This window comes from Orbicella faveolata, unplaced genomic scaffold (assembly GCF_042242905.1).
Source record: "Orbicella faveolata isolate gen_17 unplaced genomic scaffold, um_ofav_v1 contig_46, whole genome shotgun sequence".
Taxonomy (NCBI): Eukaryota; Metazoa; Cnidaria; class Anthozoa; order Scleractinia; family Merulinidae; genus Orbicella; species Orbicella faveolata.
This window is the reverse complement of record NW_028301576.1, coordinates 5,630,564-5,654,711: the sequence shown is the minus strand read 5'-3', so window position 1 is coordinate 5,654,711 and position 24,148 is coordinate 5,630,564. Positions and strand designations below refer to the sequence as shown.

The 24,148-nt window shown below is 38.3% G+C and overlaps 1 protein-coding gene, 2 long non-coding RNA genes and 1 pseudogene across 5 annotated transcripts in view; 2 read left to right on the top strand and 2 right to left on the bottom strand.

Moving 5' to 3' along the window:
- Nucleotides 1-9,614, bottom strand: part of LOC110069183 (gamma-aminobutyric acid type B receptor subunit 1-like) — a 25,308-nt gene extending 15,694 nt beyond the window's left edge. The window contains exons 1-5 of one of the 2 annotated variants that reach the window (XM_089278473.1): nt 9,314-9,614; nt 2,670-2,912; nt 2,077-2,220; nt 1,235-1,405; nt 177-278 (exon numbers count right to left, since the gene is read on the bottom strand). In XM_089278473.1, the coding sequence (XP_089134599.1) occupies nt 177-278; nt 1,235-1,405; nt 2,077-2,220; nt 2,670-2,903 (651 nt within the window). In that variant the 5' untranslated portion in view covers nt 2,904-2,912; nt 9,314-9,614. The remainder of the gene's footprint in view (nt 1-176; nt 279-1,234; nt 1,406-2,076; nt 2,221-2,669; nt 2,913-9,313) is intronic. The other variant, XM_020776665.2, reaches the window with a different exon arrangement.
- Nucleotides 5,099-6,763, top strand: LOC149098119 (uncharacterized; annotated as a pseudogene).
- The window catches only part of LOC149098116 (uncharacterized), a 21,779-nt gene continuing 4,718 nt past the window's right edge, over nt 7,088-24,148 (top strand). The window contains exon 1 of the long non-coding RNA XR_016203930.1: nt 7,088-8,046. This is a non-coding gene — a long non-coding RNA (uncharacterized LOC149098116). The remainder of the gene's footprint in view (nt 8,047-24,148) is intronic.
- On the bottom strand, nt 21,550-22,463 carry LOC149098118 (uncharacterized). Of its 2 annotated transcripts, none has more exons than XR_016203933.1 (2): nt 22,255-22,463; nt 21,550-22,117 (listed from the first exon to the last, which is right to left on the bottom strand). It is a non-coding gene; the product is annotated as an uncharacterized LOC149098118 (long non-coding RNA). The 2 variants fall into 2 exon arrangements; XR_016203934.1 differs by having other exon boundaries at nt 21,550-22,084.

Genomic DNA, 24,148 nt, shown 5'->3' with positions numbered 1-24,148 from the left:
CGGGTAAGTAGGCTTTAACCCAGAGACAAATTTTTACGTTTGTATCACCCCCTTAAATGAGATGATTTTTTTTTTCTAACTTGCAATTTGGTAGGCAGAGTCCGCTAATCGCTAGTACTTGGTCAGCCTGTTACAACTACATAGCGCGATATGCGAACTAGATTAATGACACTTGCCTTTAAGTTTTCCATTTGCATTGTGGCATTTTCTCGGAAACTCTCGGAAGAAATTTGTCTGATTCCGTTCTCGAGAAAAAGAGCATGAAGATCAGATATGGCCTAGAAGGAGACAAACAGAGCAAAAAAATCTGTGCTGTACAATTCAAAAGAGACAGAGACCAAAATACACTGACGCGTCTACTTATAATTTAATATACAGCTCGTGTAAAAGGCGTATTCTAGATTTAAGCTGTGTGCACTAAATACCGAGGAAAGTATCTTAGGACAGCTCGCGATTTTACAAGTCTCCTATTTCTCCTATTTCTCTTGTATAAATATTCTCAGCCTTTGTGTATAGCTCTCCGCTAAAACCACAGTTTACACCATATGGGAGTGTGAATTCAAACTTGTTTATACCTACTAGCGATAATTAGACATTTTCGTCACTGTATCAGTTCTGACTGGCTAAAAGCACCCAGCTAAATTCTTGCTGGGGCCTGTTTCGTTGCGTCATACCTGTAGACGTTTTCATATATGGAGCAGTGACGTCGTACCTACAGACCATAGTCGCACGTAGAAGCGACTTCGAGTAATTATTCATTAATTGTGCGAGCTCTCTTCTTCGTAAGCACCCAGGTTTATGCATAATAATAATAATAATAATAATAATAATAATAATAATAATAATAATAATAATAATAATAACTGGATTAGGTATAAGATGGCGCGAGTTATCAAGACCTTGGTTTATGTTATTCACCTGAGCCTTCGGCTTGGCGATCGGTAGATAACACAAACATCGGTCTTGATAATTCTCCCTATCATGCGGCTCGACCTGACCTAATAATAGTCAATTATCGAGGACAACATGGACGAGGTATCACGTGTTATAGATCTGTGGAACGATCCTGGCCAAAAGTCTTGGGTCATTTTACACTTTTGCCAGCATATGGATTTTCTGTTCACCCGGCAACCACTCCCCACCACCAACACAATGTTGATATTGATTCATCCAAAGTAGACCCACTATTCCGTCATTGTTTTGGGGGAAGGGGGGGGGGGGGGGTTATAGTTACCGTTCGGTGTATGTCCTCCTCCTGAAAGATGATACCCACATGACTCCATTTGAATGTTTTCAGTAAGGCTAGCCGGGGGGCGTTGAACGAGGTATCATCCGGGATAGTGCGGTAGAAGTACGGGTACTTGTTTTTGACTGATAACTCGGGTGATGTACTGGAATATGAAATCTGTTGATGTAAAACAATCCACAACAAAATGTTTTCCGTACACACTACACTGGAGGAATTTAAAAACGCAGCAGTCACTGGTCATTTTGGATTTATGTTTGATCGAGGAAAACTCGAGCAGGAAACTCATATGATTATCGCGACATCATCGTTTTAGAAAAGCTCCCTTTTTAAAATGTTTTCAGAATACACTAAAATGGAAAGCCGGCGTTTTTAAATTTCTCCGGTTTGAAAAGCCTTTTTGAGAAAGCTCCGTTTTCGTGACGGATTAGTGTCGATGGGGAGTCCTAACCGTAGAAATAAGGCTGCGTTTTTAAATTTCTCCGACGTAAAGTGGACAGGGCCTAAACTAATATTATCCATAATTCCTTTCGGCATTGTCACGTAGACTTTCACGCTTTCGTAGGTAAACCTTTCTCGAAACAGATGTATAAAGAATCAGAGCTCTATACGCCATTACGAACAACAACAATTCGGCTTCTGTCGTAGTCTTGCGACTTGCTCGCCACTAATTCGCGATCTAACTTAAAGTCAAAAGGCCTTACAACGCCAGTTAGGAGTTTAATCAAGTTTCTCACACTTGCCACTGGCTGACTAAACTGCAGGGATATATTTTCGACCTTATCTAATACCTTTGTTATTACCTTTAGTTATTTTTTCTCACATTGTACCTGCGGTATTGCCCAAGGTTCCAGGCCAGCCAGCGCGGCTACCACAGTGCTGCATGAAGAGTATCCGGCTCCCAGGAACATGATTTTACGGGGCTCGTTATGAAGAAACTCGAATACGATATGTTCTGCCCAGCCAGGGGAACCCTGTAGATAAAGCCCAAGTGCCTCATTAATACCTGCTCCGACACGTTTGAAAGCTATTTAGGGAATATCATTTAAAATTGTGCTGATCAGTTTACTCTCTTGAAAATTAACTGCATCAGCAAAACTGTCAACGGAAGCTTAAGTTCAGTGAAAAAGTACCTGTAGATGTTGGAATTGTTTTTAGCGTTTGCACATATTATATCAGTTTTTTTCCCCCTCCTTATTTTGGGCAAAAAAAATCGCAGAAGGAAGAAAAGCCGGCAGGGCAAGCAAAAAAACCGCCCCCCCCCCCCCCCTCTTAGCTCAAGGTCTGGAAACGCCACTGTATATGACACGTGTGGAGGAGATATCTGAATACAGCTTTGAATCGTACAGTGGTGTGCTGTTGACATAATACTGTCATACTTAAGAAATTACAAGTTGTATAAAACAAGGAAGACAATATTTACCTTGGTGTCATTCCAAATCATTCTCAGCTCATAGTCGGTCAACACTCCGGCACTGTTCACGTGATCAAAAGCCATTTGTGCAGCGGGTTGAACACCATTACCGCCTGTCCAGCCATCATTACGCTCTGACGTCATCGGGAACAAGGCGCCCACGTATAGAGGCGTTTTTGCGCAAGTGCGACAGAAGTTGGTAATAATGAAATGCAAAACAAGGAGACTTAATCGTACAGCCATTTCGATAACCTGTTAAGAAAACAGGAGACAGTTTAATCTAAGCTGAAGAAAACTGATTAATGTATAAATTAATGTTGCAGTGACTGATTGACTGACTGACTGACTGACTGAATGAATGAATGAACGAAGGAAAGAGAGAATGAATGAATGAACGAACGAACGAATAAAGGAATGAACAACTTATAAAGTAGCTTCCGGCCATATTTAACTCAAGCATTTTTTTCTTCAATGATGCTTTCCATTAAACTTTTTGGAATTTGTCCATATAAAGTAAAAAAAGGGCAATTAGCACTTTTAAAACATAGCTTTATTAATATTTACTTATACTACCAAACTCAGTATGCGTAAGTATAGATCCTAATCAAGAGAAGATCAAGGTAAGAGAGTGAATTCTCATATAGGGCTTATACCTAAGCTAAACCTTCCTAAGGCATGTTCAGACATGGTACCCAGTTCTTTCGAGGATGTTGCTCGCGCGATGCCTGGACAGCCCAAGCGACTTTTCCGGAATTACCTGAGATAAAATTCAGTTTTGGTTACTGAACTCTCCTCGATTCGTAGTACGCCGATATTAGCAGTGAGTTTAGCCCATGGAATATTCAGGCGAACGACGCCGCCAGTTATAAATTGCTTTGCTTTTTCAAAAAGTATATATTTAGCATTTCTAGCAGCCCGTAATTTCACGATATTTTAAGTCCACCTTCTCTGTTTGTATCATGATTTAAAACTTTGGCTTACAGTTGTTTTTGTCATTGGAGGGTAGGAGCAAGGACTTCCTTGTTTTCGACGGTCATTTTGCCAAAGACAGTATTTTCAATATTTCAGAGCTACAGCCTTGACGAATTTGAAATGTCTATTTGAGACTTTAAAAAAAGTTCAGCTGAGTTCAGTTTTGCTTATAAGAAACGCGCTTGCAATACCAAACTTCGAGAGATGTAGAAACCTCGATGCACTCTCACTGGTTCGCTCTTTTGTTTCTCGCTGTCAAGTCAGAAATTAACCCTGTCGATCAACTGCAGTCGCAGGAATTAACTTTAATGGCCTTTAAGAGTGACTTCCTGTAAATACTACGGATAGGTGTGCTAAATGCAAAAATCGAATTCCCTCAAACTTTTTCACAAGAAAGCCCTCTGGAAACTATTTAGGAAAATACAACTTTTAGTTCGTTTGGACTTATATTTTTCAAGTAAAGCGATTTTTTAATTTTCACCCTTGGAGAAGCCCTCGAACCACTGAAAAATGTGCTTCGTATTTGCGACTCGTGTAAGAAAACTAAAGCAATTATCAAATCTATTTCGATATTACACAATTCAATGACCCTTCCTTTACAAAGTGCAGTTATTAGAATTGGAAAAGGTTCAAACCTGAATTTTTAAAAAATTTTCAAATTTACCCTCCTAAACAGCATTATCAGAAAGCTCGATTTTGGCAAATTTCAACGGCAAAACTCCCTACCTGGTACATGGATTCCGCTGTAAAGATGGTATTCTATAGAAAGAGTGAGGCTTCCTCTATCGTTCTGTGAAATAAAATTTTGGGGCAACTTAAACTGCGAATTTAGACGACCGAAAATATTTACGAAACTCGCTTGAAGTTTATGACCTTTGAACTTACAGTTGTCTTCATGAATACAAGAGATAACCTAAACAACAGTTGGAATTTTAGCCTGAATGCGACCCTTTCCCCTATTTAAATGATTTGCAGTTATTTTTTATCTTCTGTGGGCAGTTTTATCTAAAGTAATATTTTTTTTTACGCGGAAAAGGAGTTCTAACTTGTTTATGAGTACGTGCGTATTTGTTTACTGAAGCGGAAATTTGTGGATATTAAATTTATTCCATCTAAGTTCTATTTCGTGTGCTGCAAGGCGTTTCGTGTTCTCATTAAAACAAAATGGTATTGCCAAGTAGAAGGTTTTCTTCTCAGATTTTGAAACAACATATAGTTTTTGACTTACCGTCCACATGCATGGCTTGATTTACTCAGCAACGTTACACCCGGTGTGATGGCGCTAAGATGGCGTGACGATAATTGACAAATCGCTTTTTGCAAATCGAATTCATCAAAGTATATTTATTATGTCTTTTGACATCATAATGCTTTGAGACTACTTGATAGAGACTCTTGTGAAATAGGTCTACAAAATTTTGAAACTCTCATTACTGTGAAATGAAGAACCTGGATCTACTATTTTTATGCCGCGGTCGTGTGATCCTCGAGTGTGGTATCACATGACAATAACAACTAAAAAAATGGCCACCTGCAGTTATTCTCAAATCGTTGGGGGCACGTGCGGTCCTAGGGTTTCGAATCCCGCACATATTCAATTTGTTGAAATTGGATAATGTGGCGAAGATATTCGAGGTGTGTTCACAAACGGCGGAGGTCTGGGTATCTGTACTTGTTTCTAACGGATATCCCTCCTCGTTTGTACAGATGATCATAAAGGCACGAACAACCCCAAGAAGAGAGCCCGACGCGGAATTTAAATCCACCGCCGTTTTACCTTATGTCCAAGGAGTTTCGGAGTCTCCCCGCCGCTGCCTAGAACAACAAGGCATTCGCACCGTCTTCAAGTTCGACACGACACTTCGGTCACACTTAGTGTGACCCAAGGACACCGTCAACCCGGCTAAACAAGATGGTGTTGTCTACAGGATTCCCTGTGAGTGTGGCAAAGTCTACATCGGGGAAACAGGGAGATCTATGCAGGAGAGGATCAAAGAACACGACAGGGATATACGACTGGTCCGTACCCAGACCTCCGCCGTTTATGAACACACCCACGAGACCGGCCACTATCCTATCTGGAATGAGGTCAAGTTTATTGATCGAGATCCTCACTGGTACACACGTAGGGTCAAGGAAGCTATTCACATAAGACTTCACCCTAATAACATCAACAGGGATAGTGGAATTGAAATTCCTGAAGCATGGATGCCCACGATCAAAAAACACAACAACAGGATAGGAGAACAGTACAACAGCGGATCACTGAGGGAACAGCTACTCGTCGGAACAATGGAACAATAGGAGGATCGAAATGCACCAATCACAGCCGACCTTTGTGATACAAATGATACCGTGCAATCAGTCGACCTTATCGCCTGAAGACGTCGCGATCTGCATCTCAAGTGACTACATCGTGAGACAAACGATAATACACTTTATTATGAGAGCCTACAGGCAACAAAATTTGCGTCTGAGGGTGGAGTCTTCTCGACTGAACCAGATTTATCCCACGATCCCCTTTCTGGTTCTTCTCATGTTGTATCCATCGCTCTGGACAGGAACAGTTCTTTTTGTTGCTACGCCACCTTATCCCGCATAGGTCCTCATGACGAGGGCATACTGTTGTGTTCAAATTACCTTCATCCACGTCAAAACAACTTTGGAAACAAAATGTGTGATATGCGTTTACTGGAAGTTTAGTTTAAATGTAAGGGTTTCGAAAAACCATGCGACGGCAACGTAAGCCCGGGGATGTAAGCCCTTGGATAACATTGAGAAAGGCATCACAGAAAATGTCACGCAGTATTATAGGACTCCGCTTTCTTACGCAATTTAAATGATACGGGAGAATGTTTCGGCGACAGAAGAAAGCAGAGGAGCCATCCGCGTTTTTGTTCAGTGAATGGGATTCAATGCTGGTAGGTGCCTTTATACCTTATTTAACAAGCAAGAGGACAACAATGCGATAAGTCATCAGATTCGCGGATTTTCATAATAACAAGCGGGGTCTACAAATTATTATTATTTTTTCAGTCACATATGTAATTCCCTTATATGTTACTACCTTAAAGTTTCTCTTGACTTATCTCTTGTAGTGAGGCAAGCCGACAAGTATTCCCCCCACCCCTGCCCCACTTTTAATTTCTAGTCCGTCTTCTCCACGTGGTTAGTAATTGGGATCATTTTCGTGGGAGAAACTTGTAAATAGCCGGGCCGCAATATAACTCAAGAGACTATAGTCTCAAGAGACTATTACGCTTTTGCACGGTCAGCTACATTGAAAGAGTGCCATTAGATTTTGACTTCGCGTATCATGAAATCACGCCTTATTGGGCCTCATGCTGATTGTCTGTTACCGTACCACTCAGTATTTTCTCGATAATCTTCCGCAATATTTTCGATCTAAAGAGAAAATTGAATTACGAGTACACTGACCTGCTCTAGCTAACAGTAGCCTTGCTTCGTCCAGAGAAGAATCGCTCACATAAATAGCCTTCAAATCACCTTGAATGTCTTTGTCACATTTTCGAATTAAAACACATTGAACATGTGCGGGATTCGTAACTCTAGGACCGCACCTGCACCCAACGATTTGAGAATAACTGCAGGTGGCCATTTCTTAGTTGTTATTGTCATGTGATACCACACTCGAGGATCACACGACCGCGGCATAAAAATAGTAGATCCAGGTTCTTCATTTCACCGTAATGAGAGTTTCAAAATTTTGTAGACTTATTTCACAAGAGTCTCTATCAAGTAGTCTCAAAGCATTATGATGTCAAAAGACATAATAAATATATTTTGATGAATTCGATTTACAAAAAGCAATTTGTCAATTATCGTCACGCCATCTTAGCGCTATCACACCGGGTGTAACGCTGCTGAGTAAATCAAGCCATGCATGTGGACGGTAAGTCAAAACTATATGTTGTTTCAAAATCTGAGAAGAAAACCTTCTACTTGGCAATACCATTTTGTTTTAATGAGAACACGAAACGCCTTGCAGCACACGAAATAGAACTTAGATGGAATAAATTTAATATCCACAAATTTCCGCTTCAGTAAACAAATACGCACGTACTCATAAACAAGTTAGAACTCCTTTTCCGCGTAAAAAAAAATATTACTTTAGATAAAATTGCCCACAGAAGATAAAAAATAACTACAAATCATTTAAATAGGGGAAAGGGTCGCATTCAGGCTAAAATTCCAACTGTTATTTAGGTTATCTCTTGTATTCATGAAGACAACTGTAAGTTCAAAGGTCATAAACTTCAAGCGAGTTTCGTAAATATTTTCGGTCGTCTAAATTCGCAGTTTAAGTTGCCCCAAAATTTTATTTCACAGAACGATAGAGGAAGCCTCACTCTTTCTATAGAATACCATCTTTACAGCGGAATCCATGTACCAGGTAGGGAGTTTTGCCGTTGAAATTTGCCAAAATCGAGCTTTCTGATAATGCTGTTTAGGAGGGTAAATTTGAAAATTTTTTAAAAATTCAGGTTTGAACCTTTTCCAATTCTAATAACTGCACTTTGTAAAGGAAGGGTCATTGAATTGTGTAATATCGAAATAGATTTGATAATTGCTTTAGTTTTCTTACACGAGTCGCAAATACGAAGCACATTTTTCAGTGGTTCGAGGGCTTCTCCAAGGGTGAAAATTAAAAAATCGCTTTACTTGAAAAATATAAATCCAAACGAACTAAAAGTTGTATTTTCCTAAATAGTTTCCAGAGGGCTTTCTTGTGAAAAAGTTTGAGGGAATTCGATTTTTGCATTTAGCACACCTATCCGTAGTATTTACAGGAAGTCACTCTTAATTTCCTATGCATTATATTTATTTTCTTCCCAAAGGAAAACAACAATATATGATTTTTGTAGTTATTATAAGCATATTTATATAAGAAAGCTGATAATGTTTTCTAATTCCTTTTTAAAAATAGACCAGACTTCTCAGTAGAGAGCTCTATTGATGAACAGTTATATTCTTGGGGCAAATTCCAAATTTCAAGCTGTTTCTCTATTTTCATAAAGAACTGCATAAGAGGTTTGCCCTTACCAACAGATCACAGGAGCCGACTTGACATTTTAATTTAATTACTGGTCAATTTAGAGCGACACACTAAAAGTTTTCGTCAAAAACAGTAACTATAAAATAACTGGGACGCAAAGAATCAGCGTTCGAACGCAATGATTTTATACTTTGCCGCTCGCATGTTTTCCACTCGATCGTACATTGCCGTTGTGTGCATGCTTGTTACTGTAGTATTTCTTCTTCACATAAGAGAAAAAAAAGTGGAATCTTATTGTCTCAAAAACCAACGAGTGCAAGACTTCCTTCGGTTTCTGAATGTTCAACGGACTTTGAATTTAAATATGATGCTTATAAATAACTATCATCTGTGCAGTGCAAGCCCAGGACCTCGAGTTGGGTTGGCCTAACAGGTAAAACACCATGTTCACGACACTATGTTCATGACACTATGGTTGCGCTTTTTATACTAGAGAACACTTTTTCGTTTTATCAATTTTACCAAAATAGTTTTTGAAAAACCTTTTAGAGGATGAATCTATTAAAGTTTATCATTATCAGTATTCTTTTCTAAAGAAAGGATAAACCTGCCGTAATAATTTAAAAAATAACCAGTAAAAAGTTTACAAGGTCACTCAACCTACCTCGTCAACAAAGGACTTAGTACCTTACAGTTAGTGGTCTCAGTGTGAATGGTGAACAGCTAGCAGTTTCTTAAGTAGAAGAATAAAATGTTCATAAGTTGTCGCCATGGTCTAGTGTTAAATGATAATTAGTTGAATATTTTCCCGTTTCAATTTTCAGCTGTCTGCAACAAGTATCACGTTTTGTTATTGAGTTTTCCGCATAATAAATTCGAATGGCGCCAGTTAAGGATATCGCTAAAACTAAACATACAAAGAAGGTCTATTTAACTCAAAAGAAAATGGGCTCAGTTCAAAGAAAAATTCAAAGCATGTGAATGCGCAACGAGAATTGGATACCACAGGCATTTCACATAAGTGATGAATACTCGTAGGCCACCCACTCTTTGCGTGTTATTTATTTACAATGGGTCGCCTACGCCTCGCCACTTTCGTGAAAAACAACCAGCTTTGAAACTGTGTTTATTGACGGTGCCTACTTTTGTAAGTGCGCATACGTTCTGCGCATCACTCAATGCATGGTTTACACGCCACACTCTAGGGTTGATATTAGGCACCTTAAGACACTAGGACGGGACGAGCTACGGACGGCTACCGGAAGTAAATTTACTCAACCGGGCATTCGCATGAGAACTATCGACTCATCTCTTTGCCGTCCTCGTCTCGTCGAGGACGCCATTTCGGCCGACTAGCCGTCGTATCATTAACGTAAGTACTTTGCTCTTGTTTTGCCCCGACAAATTTTCCAGTCGACCTTATTTTCAGTTATATTGATAAGAATGTTTATAAGTTTCAAATTTTTCGTGATTGTAGTGTAGAATACTACGCTGAGATACGAAAATGTGAATAAAAATATTCCTTGTCTCTCGTTTGTATTTCAGTCACTTTTCAGACGCTGTCACGAGTGTGCAAGCTCAAAACAAAACACAAACTGTATGCATTGAGAGTACATCAGTGGAAGTACAGTCGATAAAATGTCGTAAGAATGAATGCCGTGGAAGCATCTATCGAGCAAATAAAATACACAATTTCAAAATGATGTTTAGATGTTTTTTTTTTATACTGCCAGGATCGAACTTGATGCAACGTTTGTTATATTTTTATAATGCTTGTTACAATTACAGATGGAAATTGAAATATTCACCAAAAGTCAAGATTCATCGGCGACAGAATTCTCAAACGTTCTGGTGGTAAAAAGCCACCTGAAGCTGGTCGATCAGATTGTTCGTTTAATTTTTTCACACGGAAATTCAGGTTTCTCTATTAAAATATTGACAGATGTTTGCTTCGCTTACAAAGAAAAAGAAATTCAGCGTCGCTGTTCACTATCGTTCAAACTTGATAGGATAGGATTTCTCTTCTTTTATAGTCTAAAGGATGTCATTGCTTCCGTGAATAGCTTGTACGAAGTTCGAATCATTGACGTCGCCGTCCTTTACGAAAATACACATCTTAAGCATTTTGTTTTTGGCGACCCAACGGAACCTGCGAGAGTTTCCCGCGTCCACTGCCGTTCCCGTCCTGGCCTTCCCGTCCTCGTATCTTAAGGTCTCTATATTGATGTAATCAACTACGCTACCAAGTACGTAGCTAAAATGAAAGCAAAATTCTCCTACTGCGACCAAATCAAGTTGCTAAAACGAGGAATACCACAATGGCGGCATAACGTTAACCACTAACTGTTAACGACGTCCAGCTGAGAAAAAATTGCTGTTGTCCAAGAAAATTATACTGAAATCCAGGTGTAAACATGCACCTGCGAATGACATATAGTGCGCTCGTAATTTTTACAGGCATGGGGGAGCATATTTTGAATTAGGGGGTGGGGGAGGCGGAGGAGGGGTGCTTACAAGCGAGCGGCAGAGCCGCTTGTATGGGATCTAGAGATATTTATAAATTATATTACGTATTTTTTGCTTGAAATTGGCGCGGGCTCCGCCGTCCCTGAGTTAAGTAAGCCGGGAGACCTAAATGTTTGACTTACTGGGAAGGGGACAGGAAAAAAAAAAAAATCGGGCAAGGAAATAGTTTTCAAAAAGATTAAAACAACTCATTTAACTTTTAAAATCGCTTGCTTAGTTACCCCAGCATTTTATGTTAAAAAATGGGTGGTAAGCCAATTCAACATGTCATTAGTTTCTGGTTGTGAGGAAAAGATATTTAGACTGTACTTTGGCAAGAGAAGATCGATCTTAGGGAGTTGAATGAGCAAACCACAAGGGCAACGGTAACGGCAACGAGTACAATGGCTTTGTACGCGTGCGTTGTAATTGCTAGGCCTTTACAAAACAGCAATGTGAAAGGCTACAGGCTGCATACTCGAGAGAGCATGAACCACGACCGCCAATTTTTAGAATTTAGAATTCAAAATTTTAGATATTTTGTTTGGAATATCTCTGACAGTGATCGACAAACTGAATGTATCTTTATTCTTGCGAGATTCGAAGGTTAAATCTAAGTGTCTTTGGTGTTGTTGTTGTTGTTGCTTGAACTCCGTTTTGCTGTTTGGATTGTGAGCTTCTCTCTGCACTTTGGACCATCTGTTTGTAAGGTTGCGTTGTGTTCGGGCGTTCGTTTGCTTTGCTCTCGTTTGGCTGCTTATTTCTCTACCGTTCATTCAGTTTTTGCTGTTTGTTAAGGGCACATCTGTCTCTTATTTAAACTCCTATTAAAGTTTCGAAATGTATTAAAACATAGCAAGGGCCGAGGCTTCTTTGCTTCAAAGAAGACATCCTCACAGCTTTGAGGTTTTCTCTGCAGTGCTTTGAAACGAACAGAAATATAAACAAATCCTCCACAAAAAAAATCCACGAAACGCGCCAGTAACATCCGCGAAAGAACTACGCACCATTTCTAAAAATAACTTAATATGGTTTACCTTGGGTAAAAAGCCTATATAGGGGATTCACTCTCTTACCTTGATCTTCTCTTGATCTAATCTAATGATGCAAACCGAAGCATTGGTTATGGTGAATTATTAGTCAATTAAGACACCTAAGAAATCAGCCAATCATGGAGCTTTATTGCTAGTCCAATACATTCCAAGTATTGGACTGAGTTGAGATAAGCTTGCACAAGTCACGCATCGAAACCCTTATCACGCAATAGAAACAAGGAGGGAAGATTGGCACGAATTACAAACGACGAACTTGATAAATCTAGGCTAAACTCTTCAAGATGTGCAAATCGTGACGTAGCAAATCGAAACGCCGGAATCAGCAAGGCGCTCTGCAAACGTCAATTTGTGTCATCACATACGTCATGTCACTTAGCAACATCCATGCAGATGACCGCGGGCTCATTCAATTCTGAAAGATGTTCACGAATATTCAATTTTTATTTTAGAGAAAAAGGAATCATTTAGTTAACTCATGCGAATAACATGGAACCATGCTAGATTGGAAACCTCTCTTATCATAATATAAAACATTACTTAACTCACAAGCGAGTTTTAATTTCCTTTGCACACGTCAAATTAAGGCCAAATTTTCAATTTAAGAACTATTCAATAACTTCACGATGAGAACGGCAAAATGAAACTGATTTTCTGGCAACTCTCTGTGAGTGAAATATGAAAACTTTACCAGGAAAATAATACGAAAGACTGATTTGGAAACAGTGGTACAGTAACTGTTTCGTTATAGGCCTCTCTAGTCACAATATTTCCCATGCTCTGCTGGGGAATTACAGCTACTTTCTACACTCTAAATACTAAATTTCCAATCAAATAAGGCATAAAATATTCACGAGGAAAGTGAGTGACTATTATGGAAAGATGAATTGAATTTAACTTAACTAGATTTCGATCTCGCTAACCATGGTATCACCCCAAACGCGATCAATCAATTAGGTTTTTTTTTCTCGCACTAGGTTGAGACTTCTTGTGTACATTCTGACTTGAGCTCTGTAATGCTAAAAGCTAAGGTTTACCAGCTAGGGAACATAACCCAGCGCTGGTACGGTGCAACTTGGAATCCAAATTTAAATATGCTTCACTTGCAGTTCCTTTACTTGCATGTTGCTATCAGCTGTGAACAGCTTAAATTCGTTTGAAGTTATACTTGTCTATCTTGATTACAAATAAACATTTTTTATCCAAAAGCAGTGTTATATAAAACTAAAGGTAATCCGATCACAAGTTTTTAATTAAAAAATTCGATATCCACGAAATTCTCTTCGAATAGCCCAGGGCAAGTCCCTTTTCTTTCTGGTATAGATGATCAGTTAAAACTTTCATAAGGGTATCGTGGATATTCAATTGCAGTTACCATGTATGCAAAAAACGTTTGCCGATGTTTTATTGACAACGTTGAATTATACAACAGGTATAGTTGCTCCCCTAAGTTCCAAATTCTAAATATAAATTTTTCTTACTTAATTCCAAACATTTCCTTCAAAGATAGTTATGAGAGTTTCGTAGATCAAGAGAATATCTCCTTGTTTATAGTTTTCTTTACGGCTGTCAACATTCTGTTTGACAATGCACGTGTATCGATTGATATGCTTATAAAGTTGTAGGTGGATCGTATCTTGGGGTAGATTTCAGTTTCTTCCCTCTTTACAAGAATTAAATCACTAGCTAAAATTAGGAAAATCAAGTCAAGCACTTTTTCAGTTATTCACTTTGTAATATCGCTTTTGCTTATCAGTCGACGTTAAGCTTTCCGCTGGAATGGTCCACTTTACGTTTCCGTCGACGTAACTAGTTAAGTATCTTTGTAAGAAATTCGTTAGAAAAAAAGTGGATTGGAAAGTTTTGAGATGATGTTATTATGAGTTGAGTTTGATCTATCTCTTCGCCGCCAATAGTCACCAAATTAACAAAAAAGCAACACGTGTTTGAGTTCCGTCCGACAGTACATGTTTGCTCAGGATATTTTCATGTATCGATACATCAAAATCAATTCACATCTTTTCTGAAAACGGTGTTTTTAACCTTATTGCCTCAGACGACGGTTCTACTGGTTGCACACGAGTTAACTTTACTTAAAAAAAAAAAAAAAAAAATGAATTTACATTTGGAAATTGCTCTATGCGTAACTGCAAATTCACTCTAAATTATCATGACTGATCTGGGCATCATAGGCGGCCGGAGCATTCCCAAAACGTTATTTCCAACGTTGTAAAAAAAAAAATTATAAGCCAAAAAAAAAAAAAAACACTCAAATACTGTGGCGAACTAATACAATCTGCTTCTCACTCCCAGCAGTGTTATTTACTTGAACAAGTAATAAAGACAAAAGCTCACCTATTGGCAAATTATTTTTACAGACCAAGTTAGAGATGTGTCCTTTTTTGCAGTCCAAGCTGGAGATCGCTCATTCATCTATGTGCTATTGTTATTGCAGCGTTTTCGGTCGAGCAAAATGGGGAAGTACTTCCTCTAAAAGAGAAAAACATAACCGATAAACTCTTTAATTAGAATCTACCGTCTATGACTAAAAATGCAATTAAAGTTAGCAGAATATATTTGGCTAAAGCGAAAATTAATTTCCGCCTAATAAGCAAAGCTCACACCAAAAGAAAAACAATAAGGGAAAAAAAAAAATTGGCTGGTTTAAAACCGGTTATTTTGGTCTTGTGCATTTATCAGCACAACTTAATTTGAACCAAAAAACTTAAAATATTTATACGGGAAGTTGAAGTTCTTTGATAAGCAGCAAAAACCATCCTTACCGACGTTAAAAAATTTGCTTAACAGAAAGCAACCATCATTTGTGTGTTATACCGAGTTCCGCAAAGCTGCCAGAAAAATTAAGGCTTGGAGTATATTTACAAAATCCGTATGTCAACAACAGCATTCAAAGACGGATGTCTACATCTGCGAGCGAACATAAATACAGCAATCTCAGAAGACTTCCCTTACTTTGTAAAATTTGTTTGGACATGTCTATAAGGTGGCTGACAGATTTTGTTACAGATGTAGCCTGTTAGTACAATCTGTCTGTTACTTGTCTAACCTCACCCATGTCTTCTCAAAAATCTTGACGGACACGCCACTCGACACGATTTCAAAAGGTCGCCTTACAATCTAATAACGCACGTACGAAGGTAATCTAGTGCATTTGAAATATGTAGTTTTTGTTTCACCAGACTTCATGAGCCGCAAAAATGAATATAAAAGAAATTAATTGAAAAGGAACAACAATAGGCGAGTTTTGATTGATGGAAAACCGGCGTTGAACTTGTGTGTACACCTGGGTCAAACTGAATTCTTTCCAAAGAGGAAGAGATGTCAATGTAAAAGTGCAAAATAATTTTAGGCCCGGTTCAGACGCCGTACCTCACGTGAGCCGAGTCGAATTCAATGAATTAAGTTCATGTGAAGTACGGGGTCTGGATCAATTTGAAAAGACTGATTGAATTCGGATCGGTTCAGCCCTTCTTCACGGCTGGCTCAGCCGAGAATGACGGCTGTGGATCGACTTTGATTCTGATGCTGTACTTCACATGAAATACATAAATCAATTTAATATATTTTAAATGTGTTTTGATGACCTGAGTATGCACAAAAGTATAAATGGTACGTCAGCGCATCAAAATGGCGAGTATCGCTCGTCAGAGTGAAGCCGATATGTGTAGTTTGTGTTTTGCTGTTTTCGTGCGCAAACTTGCAGCCACCTTTTCGTGCTTGTGTTGAATTACATGCGAGCATTGAATTTGTTAATTAACCTGAATATTGAAGGTGGGCTTTTGCCCAAGTTGTGTTGTATTTCATGGCACACAAAGAGGTTGGAAGTGGAAATTATATGTTGAAATTGAGTTCATGTGAAGTACGACATCTGAACCAATATATGTGGGTTACAGTTAAATTATGAACACTTGTTATTTTTGAGACAACACCACATATACATTCAGTGGAATCAGTTGTGTCAGGCTTATCATGATATATGTGAATTAATACTATATCTAGTTTCAGGACGAAACCTAAGTTTATTTATTTGTCTAGTGATCAACAACTATATTTCCGTCATAGAAATTAAGAACCTAATAAGAACCTGCTTTGCCTAAATTGCCAATAACTACCCCAAAATACATGAACCTATTTTGCCAGACTTCAAAACATATAGGTTCTTACACGTGGATTTTTACTGTAACATGCGAGCAGAGCTTCGTTTGGGCAGATCGAGGCCAACTTTTGTTTTGGCTCGCTTCTATATTAGCGGTCAGTATCGTATTTATTATCTGTTCGAACCAACACGTGTTGTTGATGACCGCTGAAAGTTGTTAAGCCCAAAAACTGTAAGGTAAAAAAAACTATCTCGTGAAATTGCTTTTTGAAAGTTAAAAGGCATACCTAAGGAATATTCAACAGTAGGACTATAATTTCACGATCATCTGAATAGCTCGACGTTTTTTTAGTGATAATATCGCAAACTGGTTGTTTTCCCTTATAATAATAATAATAATAATAATAATAATAATAATAATAACTTTATTTGATTGTCTAGTCTTCTAGCTAGCCTTAAGCTTACTAATCGGGATATTCGTGATATTTTGTCAGAAATTCATAGTAAAATACACGTGAATGATGATGTAATGATGTTACGTCATGAACTATTGTATGTTATCATACTTCTATCGCTAAAGCTCTAGAAATGGGATCGTTGAGATATTGTATCATGTTGAATCAAAACTGATGTAGAAAGGATTATTAAAGAACATGTCAAATAACCACCGAAGGTTTTTAGAGAGAAGAAAGCAAAGAACTACGCGTATACCATCTTCAATTTCGTGTACCCAAGATACTTAACAAAACACTCTAGCTGCAGTTCAAATTTCTCATCGTAAAGTTTGAAATAGTTGGATTTCTCCGTGGTGATATTCTATAAGAATTAGCACTTTTGCCCGCCGAAATTTAGACAACTTCGAAATATTCTCCACGGACTTTTTCATTCAAAAAACCAAAGAAATAACAAATTATGTAGGCCTGGTATTCAGCTCTGCTTGACCAAAAAATAATGAATAATCAGCCTTAGTTTTGAAGTCCTTAAACATAAAATATACTAAATATTCTTTAGAATTTTGCAAAGAATGGATCTAACTTTACCTGTTTTGCAGATTGTGATCAAAACGACCAAATTAACTAAAATCATTTGAACATTCTCCACGAAAATCAATTTTCCAGTTGCTTCATTCCGACATTGTTCGCAAACGTATCTCAGTTTGTAATGGGATCATGGCAATAATTACCACGTGTTTTTAATTCTTAATGTGACAAAAAAAAACAACGAAAGACGTTTAGCAGAACAATAGAAAAACTGATATTGTGTTTGTGGTTAAACGAGTGCATCAGAAAAGATTCAGTGACACATTGAACATCTTCACCATATCCAATACTTTGTATTGATTCCCGTATTTAATTAATTAATTTGATATATTATACTCAGAAAATGCAGCAGAGATCTTGATGGTGATACGAAAAGAAGTAGAAATACCTTTGCATCGCCCATTAGGTTATGTGCGTGCGAATAATAATCTTCTTTGTTAAACAATTCGTAAGGCACAATATTTCGCTCATCTTTAAATTAAGAAGAAGTACTACATCAGAGATCAGAAAGGACAGAACCATTTTGATTTTTCGCATTCTACGTGAAAAAGAATAAAAGTAAGTCGGGTGCCGGGCTGTTTTAAGCTTAATTTCAATTTAGGGTATGCAAAAGTAGCTCCTTTTGTATCCTTTAGTTCAGGCGTAGATTCATTTGTTTAAATAATTCAATTAGTTTAGTTTAACTCCTACTGAGAACCTTTTAACAATCTTAGTCCAAGCATTGATCTTGAGTAATCTGATTGTAGTTTCTCCTCAGAGCATATGGTAAAGAGCAAGTTTAGCAATGAAAGAGTTAATGCAAGTTTTGTGGGTAGTTCACCTTCTTCGATTCCTCTCGTGAAGCGTCTGCTTTATTACGTGCGCATAATCTTGACAGTCTTTGCAATGAGGCAATAAACGTCCGTCAACAAAGAACAATGGCCCGATAGATGCATCTTGTTTTAAAAAGTATAGCCTGACCTTGTCATAAATTTGGATTATTATCGTGTAATACGAAAGAGCGCCACAAGTGGTAGAAATAAAGAAATATCAGCTAATTAAAAGGGAAAAATGATTAAAACTAGTCGTAATCATAGATTAAAGAGTGCGTTCGAGTTTTGGTAGGTTTGAGGGTATGTTCTCGTTTACACATATATTACGTAATATTAGTTAAGACCGGTCAGTAAAAAACACGGACTGCAGTTGGTAAGCCGCATTTTATACCTGAGTCCGTGCTTTATACCCAGTCTGCCGTCAGCAGCCCGCAGTCCGCAGTGCGCAGTCCGCAGTCCGTAGTCGGCAGTCCGCAGGCTGAAGTCCGCAGGCCGCAGTCCGCAGTCCGCAGGCCGCAGTCCGCGGTCCCTAGTCTGCGGTCCGCAGCCCATATTTTATACTGACCATGTAATGCATCAGTCAATTCCAGCAGTGCCCATCCCCCCCCCCCCCGGGCTAACCCCCGGGCATTGGCATTTTTTAAAAAAAAAAATGAGTAAATTTCCCGGGGTGGGGACACATACGCTGTCTAAATGCCCCGGGTTGGGGACGAAGAAAGAGGGCAAATGCCCTGCCCCCGAGATCGTCGCCTTCCAACACCTCCGCAGTTTTTCAATTAATCAGTGAATAAAACGGTCAACTGTTCAGTATTTAATGCAACGGTAAGACTTCAAGGACAACAGTACCTGTTAGTTGATTCTGATAATATTTATTTCTTTATATTTGTTTTTAAGAATTTGCTAGACGATAGCTGGGATTGCGGCGGACGTGCCCCCAGCGGCGAGCGATGGTGGGCGCCTGTATTCGCAGGCTACTTTTTCTGCGAAGAATTAAGACATTTTAAATGATGATGCATTGCATTTTAAGCTCACAAGATCTGTCTTGAAGATCGCATCATTTGAATTCGCAAACCTTAAGTATTTTAACTCCACTTTCATGAATTTAAAAAATGCTAGGCTAGTTTTGAATGCGAAATGCGAAATAGCCGTGTTCACGTCAGTGATTGTTTTGTGATAAACAAAATATAGTTCACCTTGTCGCTTATATTTATATGCTTACAAGTAATGAAGAAATATCTAAAATTGAGAAAACATACCTTTAAAAACGTCTGCAAGTTTCTCTAGTCCCTGAGGGACAAGTCATTGTTCGACAAACGCCTCGTCTTTCCCGATGAACTCATCCATGGCACTTTCCAAAACACGTGTGTCGAATGCCCGAGGGTCGCCCCGGGGTACGCAAATGCCCAGTCCCCGGGCCGCGATAGAATTGCGGATGCCCCACCCCCGGGACTGACAACGTGAGCAGATGCCCCGCGGTTGCCCGGGGGGGGGGGGATAGGCACTGCTGAAATTGACTGATGCATAAATCGACACAAACGATGCCTGTTCCGTCGGTATGCGAGACGATTTGCTTTTTGTTATCATAACTAGACAATTATTCTGTCTACGAACACGACTTTGAATCGTCTTGGCTTTGGGGGAACAGCTACAGGGCATTTTAACTTCCGAAACAATGAAACGGAGGACATGTTGGTGTACCAAATCCTGTGGGAGTTGAACTCTTTTCTTATGTAAACACTTTCGTTGGGCTTATGTTACATAATTTGCGCACAGAAATCTAGGCTAGCGAAGTGAAACTACACATTTCCTCCTTTGATTCATTCAGCAGAAAGCAGCGTTAGTTTTGGTCGAAGAGAAGAGGGTACACAGCACGCAGTCAAAATACAGCTTTCTGATCGTACGAAAAGTTGTACACATTTCGTGAACACATGTCTGCAAGGTTTTTTAATGCCACTGACGCAGACTTCGAACTTTAAATAACCGACTTATCCGCTACAGTCCACAATAAGCTCGAAAGTCCGCAATATTGCACAACAATCGAAAGAAAGCACAAGGACGAACATTGAGATGACGTCATTCTTCCCTGAAGAATTTTTTGGGGGCCAAATTAATGTCCACAAAAAGGTACATACACAAAAACTCGAATTTTCCTGCATTACCCAATTAGAACTGCGTTCTCTCGAACGCAATAATTAAAATTCCACCTGCAAGGTAATTTTGACTCCCTTGAAATCTTCACAAAATCTAACAAAATGTTGTGATATGTTGCTCTTTGTTTTAGATCTTTCTGTACAATTTGCTTGTGTATCTGGTGGCATTTGGTAATATAATATGTGAAATAAGATAAAAAAAAAAAAAAAAAACTTTCGATGATCATGTCAGCCATGCAGGATACAGTCCCTTAAATTAGAATTTCAGGTCGGGAACAGTTTTACCTAACACCAACGGTTGGAGATGCATGTAGACTGAACCTAGTTTGTTCTTAGATCCCAGTAAAGCACAATGCCCGAAAACACTTCCTCCCAGCCCCCCCCCCCCTCCCCGTATAAAATTGGGAGTGCTGGATCGGAAGTGAAACCTGAAAATTTGTAATCTCGTCCTTCACAAATTTAGACAGTAAGCTGAAAAAGGGTTTTCGAATCTATTTTCATCTCTTTACCTCGATCTACGATTAATTAATAGTTTAAAAACATAAGTGGCTCTAAAAGCTGACAGCTAGAGTTACTTCACTGGAATATTATTATCAGTCGGAAGCGATAACAACTTGGTAAGGAGTAAATAGAAATAACAGGGAGAAATTTATTTTTCGGGAATATGAGAGGAATATAAGGCTATTCATACTTCGATCAAGTTATGAAACTTGCATGAAAACCAATCGTTCACAACATATCAATTTTTTACTGGGGTTTCTAGGCTATTGAGAAAATTTGAGCCTTAGATATTTTAACGCTTGTATTGAACCTGTGAATTTTTCTCCTTTCAATTCATTTTTTTATTATCAGTATCCTAGAAATAAATTAACATAAAAAAATGGAATAAAATGTAATAATTAGAGACGAAACCACATCAGGCTTAGTTGGTTTTCATTTCAGCCGTTCTATTCTGATCGAATCTGAATTTGGAAACAGTGGTTTTTCAGGCGGAAGGAAAAGCGGAGTACCCGAGAAGAAGAACAACAAACTCAACCCACATGGCACGGAGCCGAATCGAATCCCTTCTTCTCTAAGAAAAAAACATGACTTGTTGCTTCATTGTGGTTTCTGTCCGTGTGCATTTTCTTTTGTTCCTTTTGATGCGAAGAAAATCAATTTTCGACGGATGCCATTTAAAAATTGGCAGTTTTTGTGATTTTCAAGTGCTTGCCTACCACGGTATTTGTTTTTTTAGGTGGAATTTACAAATGTTCTGCTTTGCACTGAAGTTAGCACGTATTCTCTCTCAGAAAATCCCAAGCAGTGTTAAAAAAAACTGTACTCGACTACCCACGCTAGGAACAAATCAAAATTAATTTCTTTTCAAGTTACAGTTATTCCTATACTACGTACTTTGAGTGAAACCGACGGAACATAATTGCCATGTTCATGACATGTTTTTTAATATTTCCTTTTGGCTGAACCCGTAAAAACAATGACCTCGGCGAAGTTATTTTCCTAGCCTTAACCTTTAGGCTTGATGTATTTTAGGCTTTGAAAATTGTTTGAAGGATTTAAGAAGGTCATTTGAATTCTGAGGCTTTTAAAGGGAGGAAATTAGCACATGTCTCTAAAACAAACTCCGTACAAAAACATGAAATGTAATAATTAAAAATGAAATGCAATGAAATGAAAGTCAGTCAGTGTTTCACTGGTTCACCTTGTCAAAGCTCTTTAGTAAATGTACTGGGACGACCTTTTCGATGACTTGAGCCTTCTGCGAGTAGAAATAACAGCTGAAACATCAATTCTAGAATAAACGGAAAGATACTTCTACCAAATGAGACAGAAACAGCGCTGATTAAAAGAATACGAAATAACAATCGATTTGCATGTAACTCAAAGTAATATATCTTTGATACGATAAAAATGGATTTACTTACAGACCTCACGTTCATCAGTGATACCGACTATTATTAAACAAAGCCCACTGATGTGCTACAAATATCACTAGTATTCCGCCCGTGTCGATAAAAGGGCTAATATAGATTGCGCGGTGCCTCTGAAAACAGGCCATAGATTGAGATTTTCCTTCACATATCGAATGACAGCTGACAATGTATGTAATTTAATTTTTCTTGCTGACACCAAACATCCCGACAGTATTTATTGACGATATCAACTCATCGGCAAATTTGCAGCAAGGTTGTTTGTCTTCACTTTGTTATTAACCGCTGCGGTCCCACGCTCAAAATGTAGATTCCCTATACTGACCAACAAATACCAATTTTCAATTAGCACTGTGAATTTTATGCATCAAGAAAGATTACCGACAATCTGATACTGCATAAAAACAAAGCTCGCCCAATTGATTATTTTCCTGTTTTTCCTGTTTCCTGTCTGGCTGACTAGTTGGTTGATGTTCTAAGGAGAAAATAAATGTTGATAAACTTTTATATCGAGAGAATTAGTACGTGTATAGAGGCTTCAAACAAATAGGCCTTTCAATAAATATCCAGATATTTCTTAGGATATTTAGAAGTTTCTGAGATATTTAGATTGGAAACTTTAAGGATGCTTAGAAATATTCATATAGCTTTTTTTTTACTTAGCCCTGTGTTTTCCTCGCAATTATTTTGGTATAATACTCTGTCTTACGGCAGAACTTCCAATTTAGCGATTTCCTACTCGAAAAATGTATCTCACATCTTTGAAAGCGCTAAAGTAGTAATTTTCCAAAATGACGGATACTGGTAACACTTTTTGTGATATCTAGAAGTTTTTTTTATAATTTCCGGCAAGACATTTAAGCGATTTTACTCGATATTTGTGGAAAGGCCTACAACCGAATCTTTGACTAAAAGCCATCTCTGCTAAGTAGAGAAATCCATTTACTGCTAAAAGACCTGTCAATTTGCGTAAAAGAGTTTGTCTGCTTAAGTTACTTGGTTTTCGTTACAAAGCGATTCTAGAACAAGCTTGAAGCGATTTCCAGTTACAAACGGAAAAGGAGAGGTAAACCTGATTATTTTTCAATTTCAGACAACTTGTCCTCAAATTCGACCCGCGCATTATTAACAGATTCGAAATCGCACCTTTTACTTGATAAGAGATTATTAAAATACTGGGAAAAAAACGACAAATCAATTTAGATATTTCACATTGTCCAAACATGATCGTATTTCATTACGTTTCTCTCCTGCTCCAATGTAAACAGGAATTATGATTATTCGTTGCAATTTCACACAGCTTAATGCAAAAGACAGCAAAGGAAAACACTACGCACTTAATGAAATAAGATCAGGTTATTTTCAACTTGCCGTCCTAGTTCGTTTTATCACTAGAGACCTTACGCAACAGGACGGCTCAAGGAGACGACGGCAAAATTTCATTGTGTGACGTGCGTGACTGCTTGCTTCGTAAGCTATTTGACGCGATTTCCGGTTTATCACTGCCGTCCTCTTAGCGTTCACGACGTGAAAACAAGGAGTTTGAAGTTCTGAGGAAAACGTGAGTATTTTTATCCATTTATTTTCATCTTAACCTTTAATTTTTTGGATTGAACGATAGAAACAGTCTACCTTTTTAGTTACCAGCCTTTGTATATATGGAAATAACTTTTTTTAAAACGAAAATGAAGCCTACTTGTAAACGCATGACGAAGCGCTCAGACTGGCTTATTTGTGAAAATTTAATTCTCCTTCTTTCTAAGTTATTTCTCTGTAATTTTACAGTTTTATGGCAGTTTCTGTTTCATCTTTATCGTCCGAATTACAATTCTGGTGTAAACTAATCTTTTTCTGTCTTTGAGAGTTGTTTTCAGCAGTGTAAGTGCGGGATA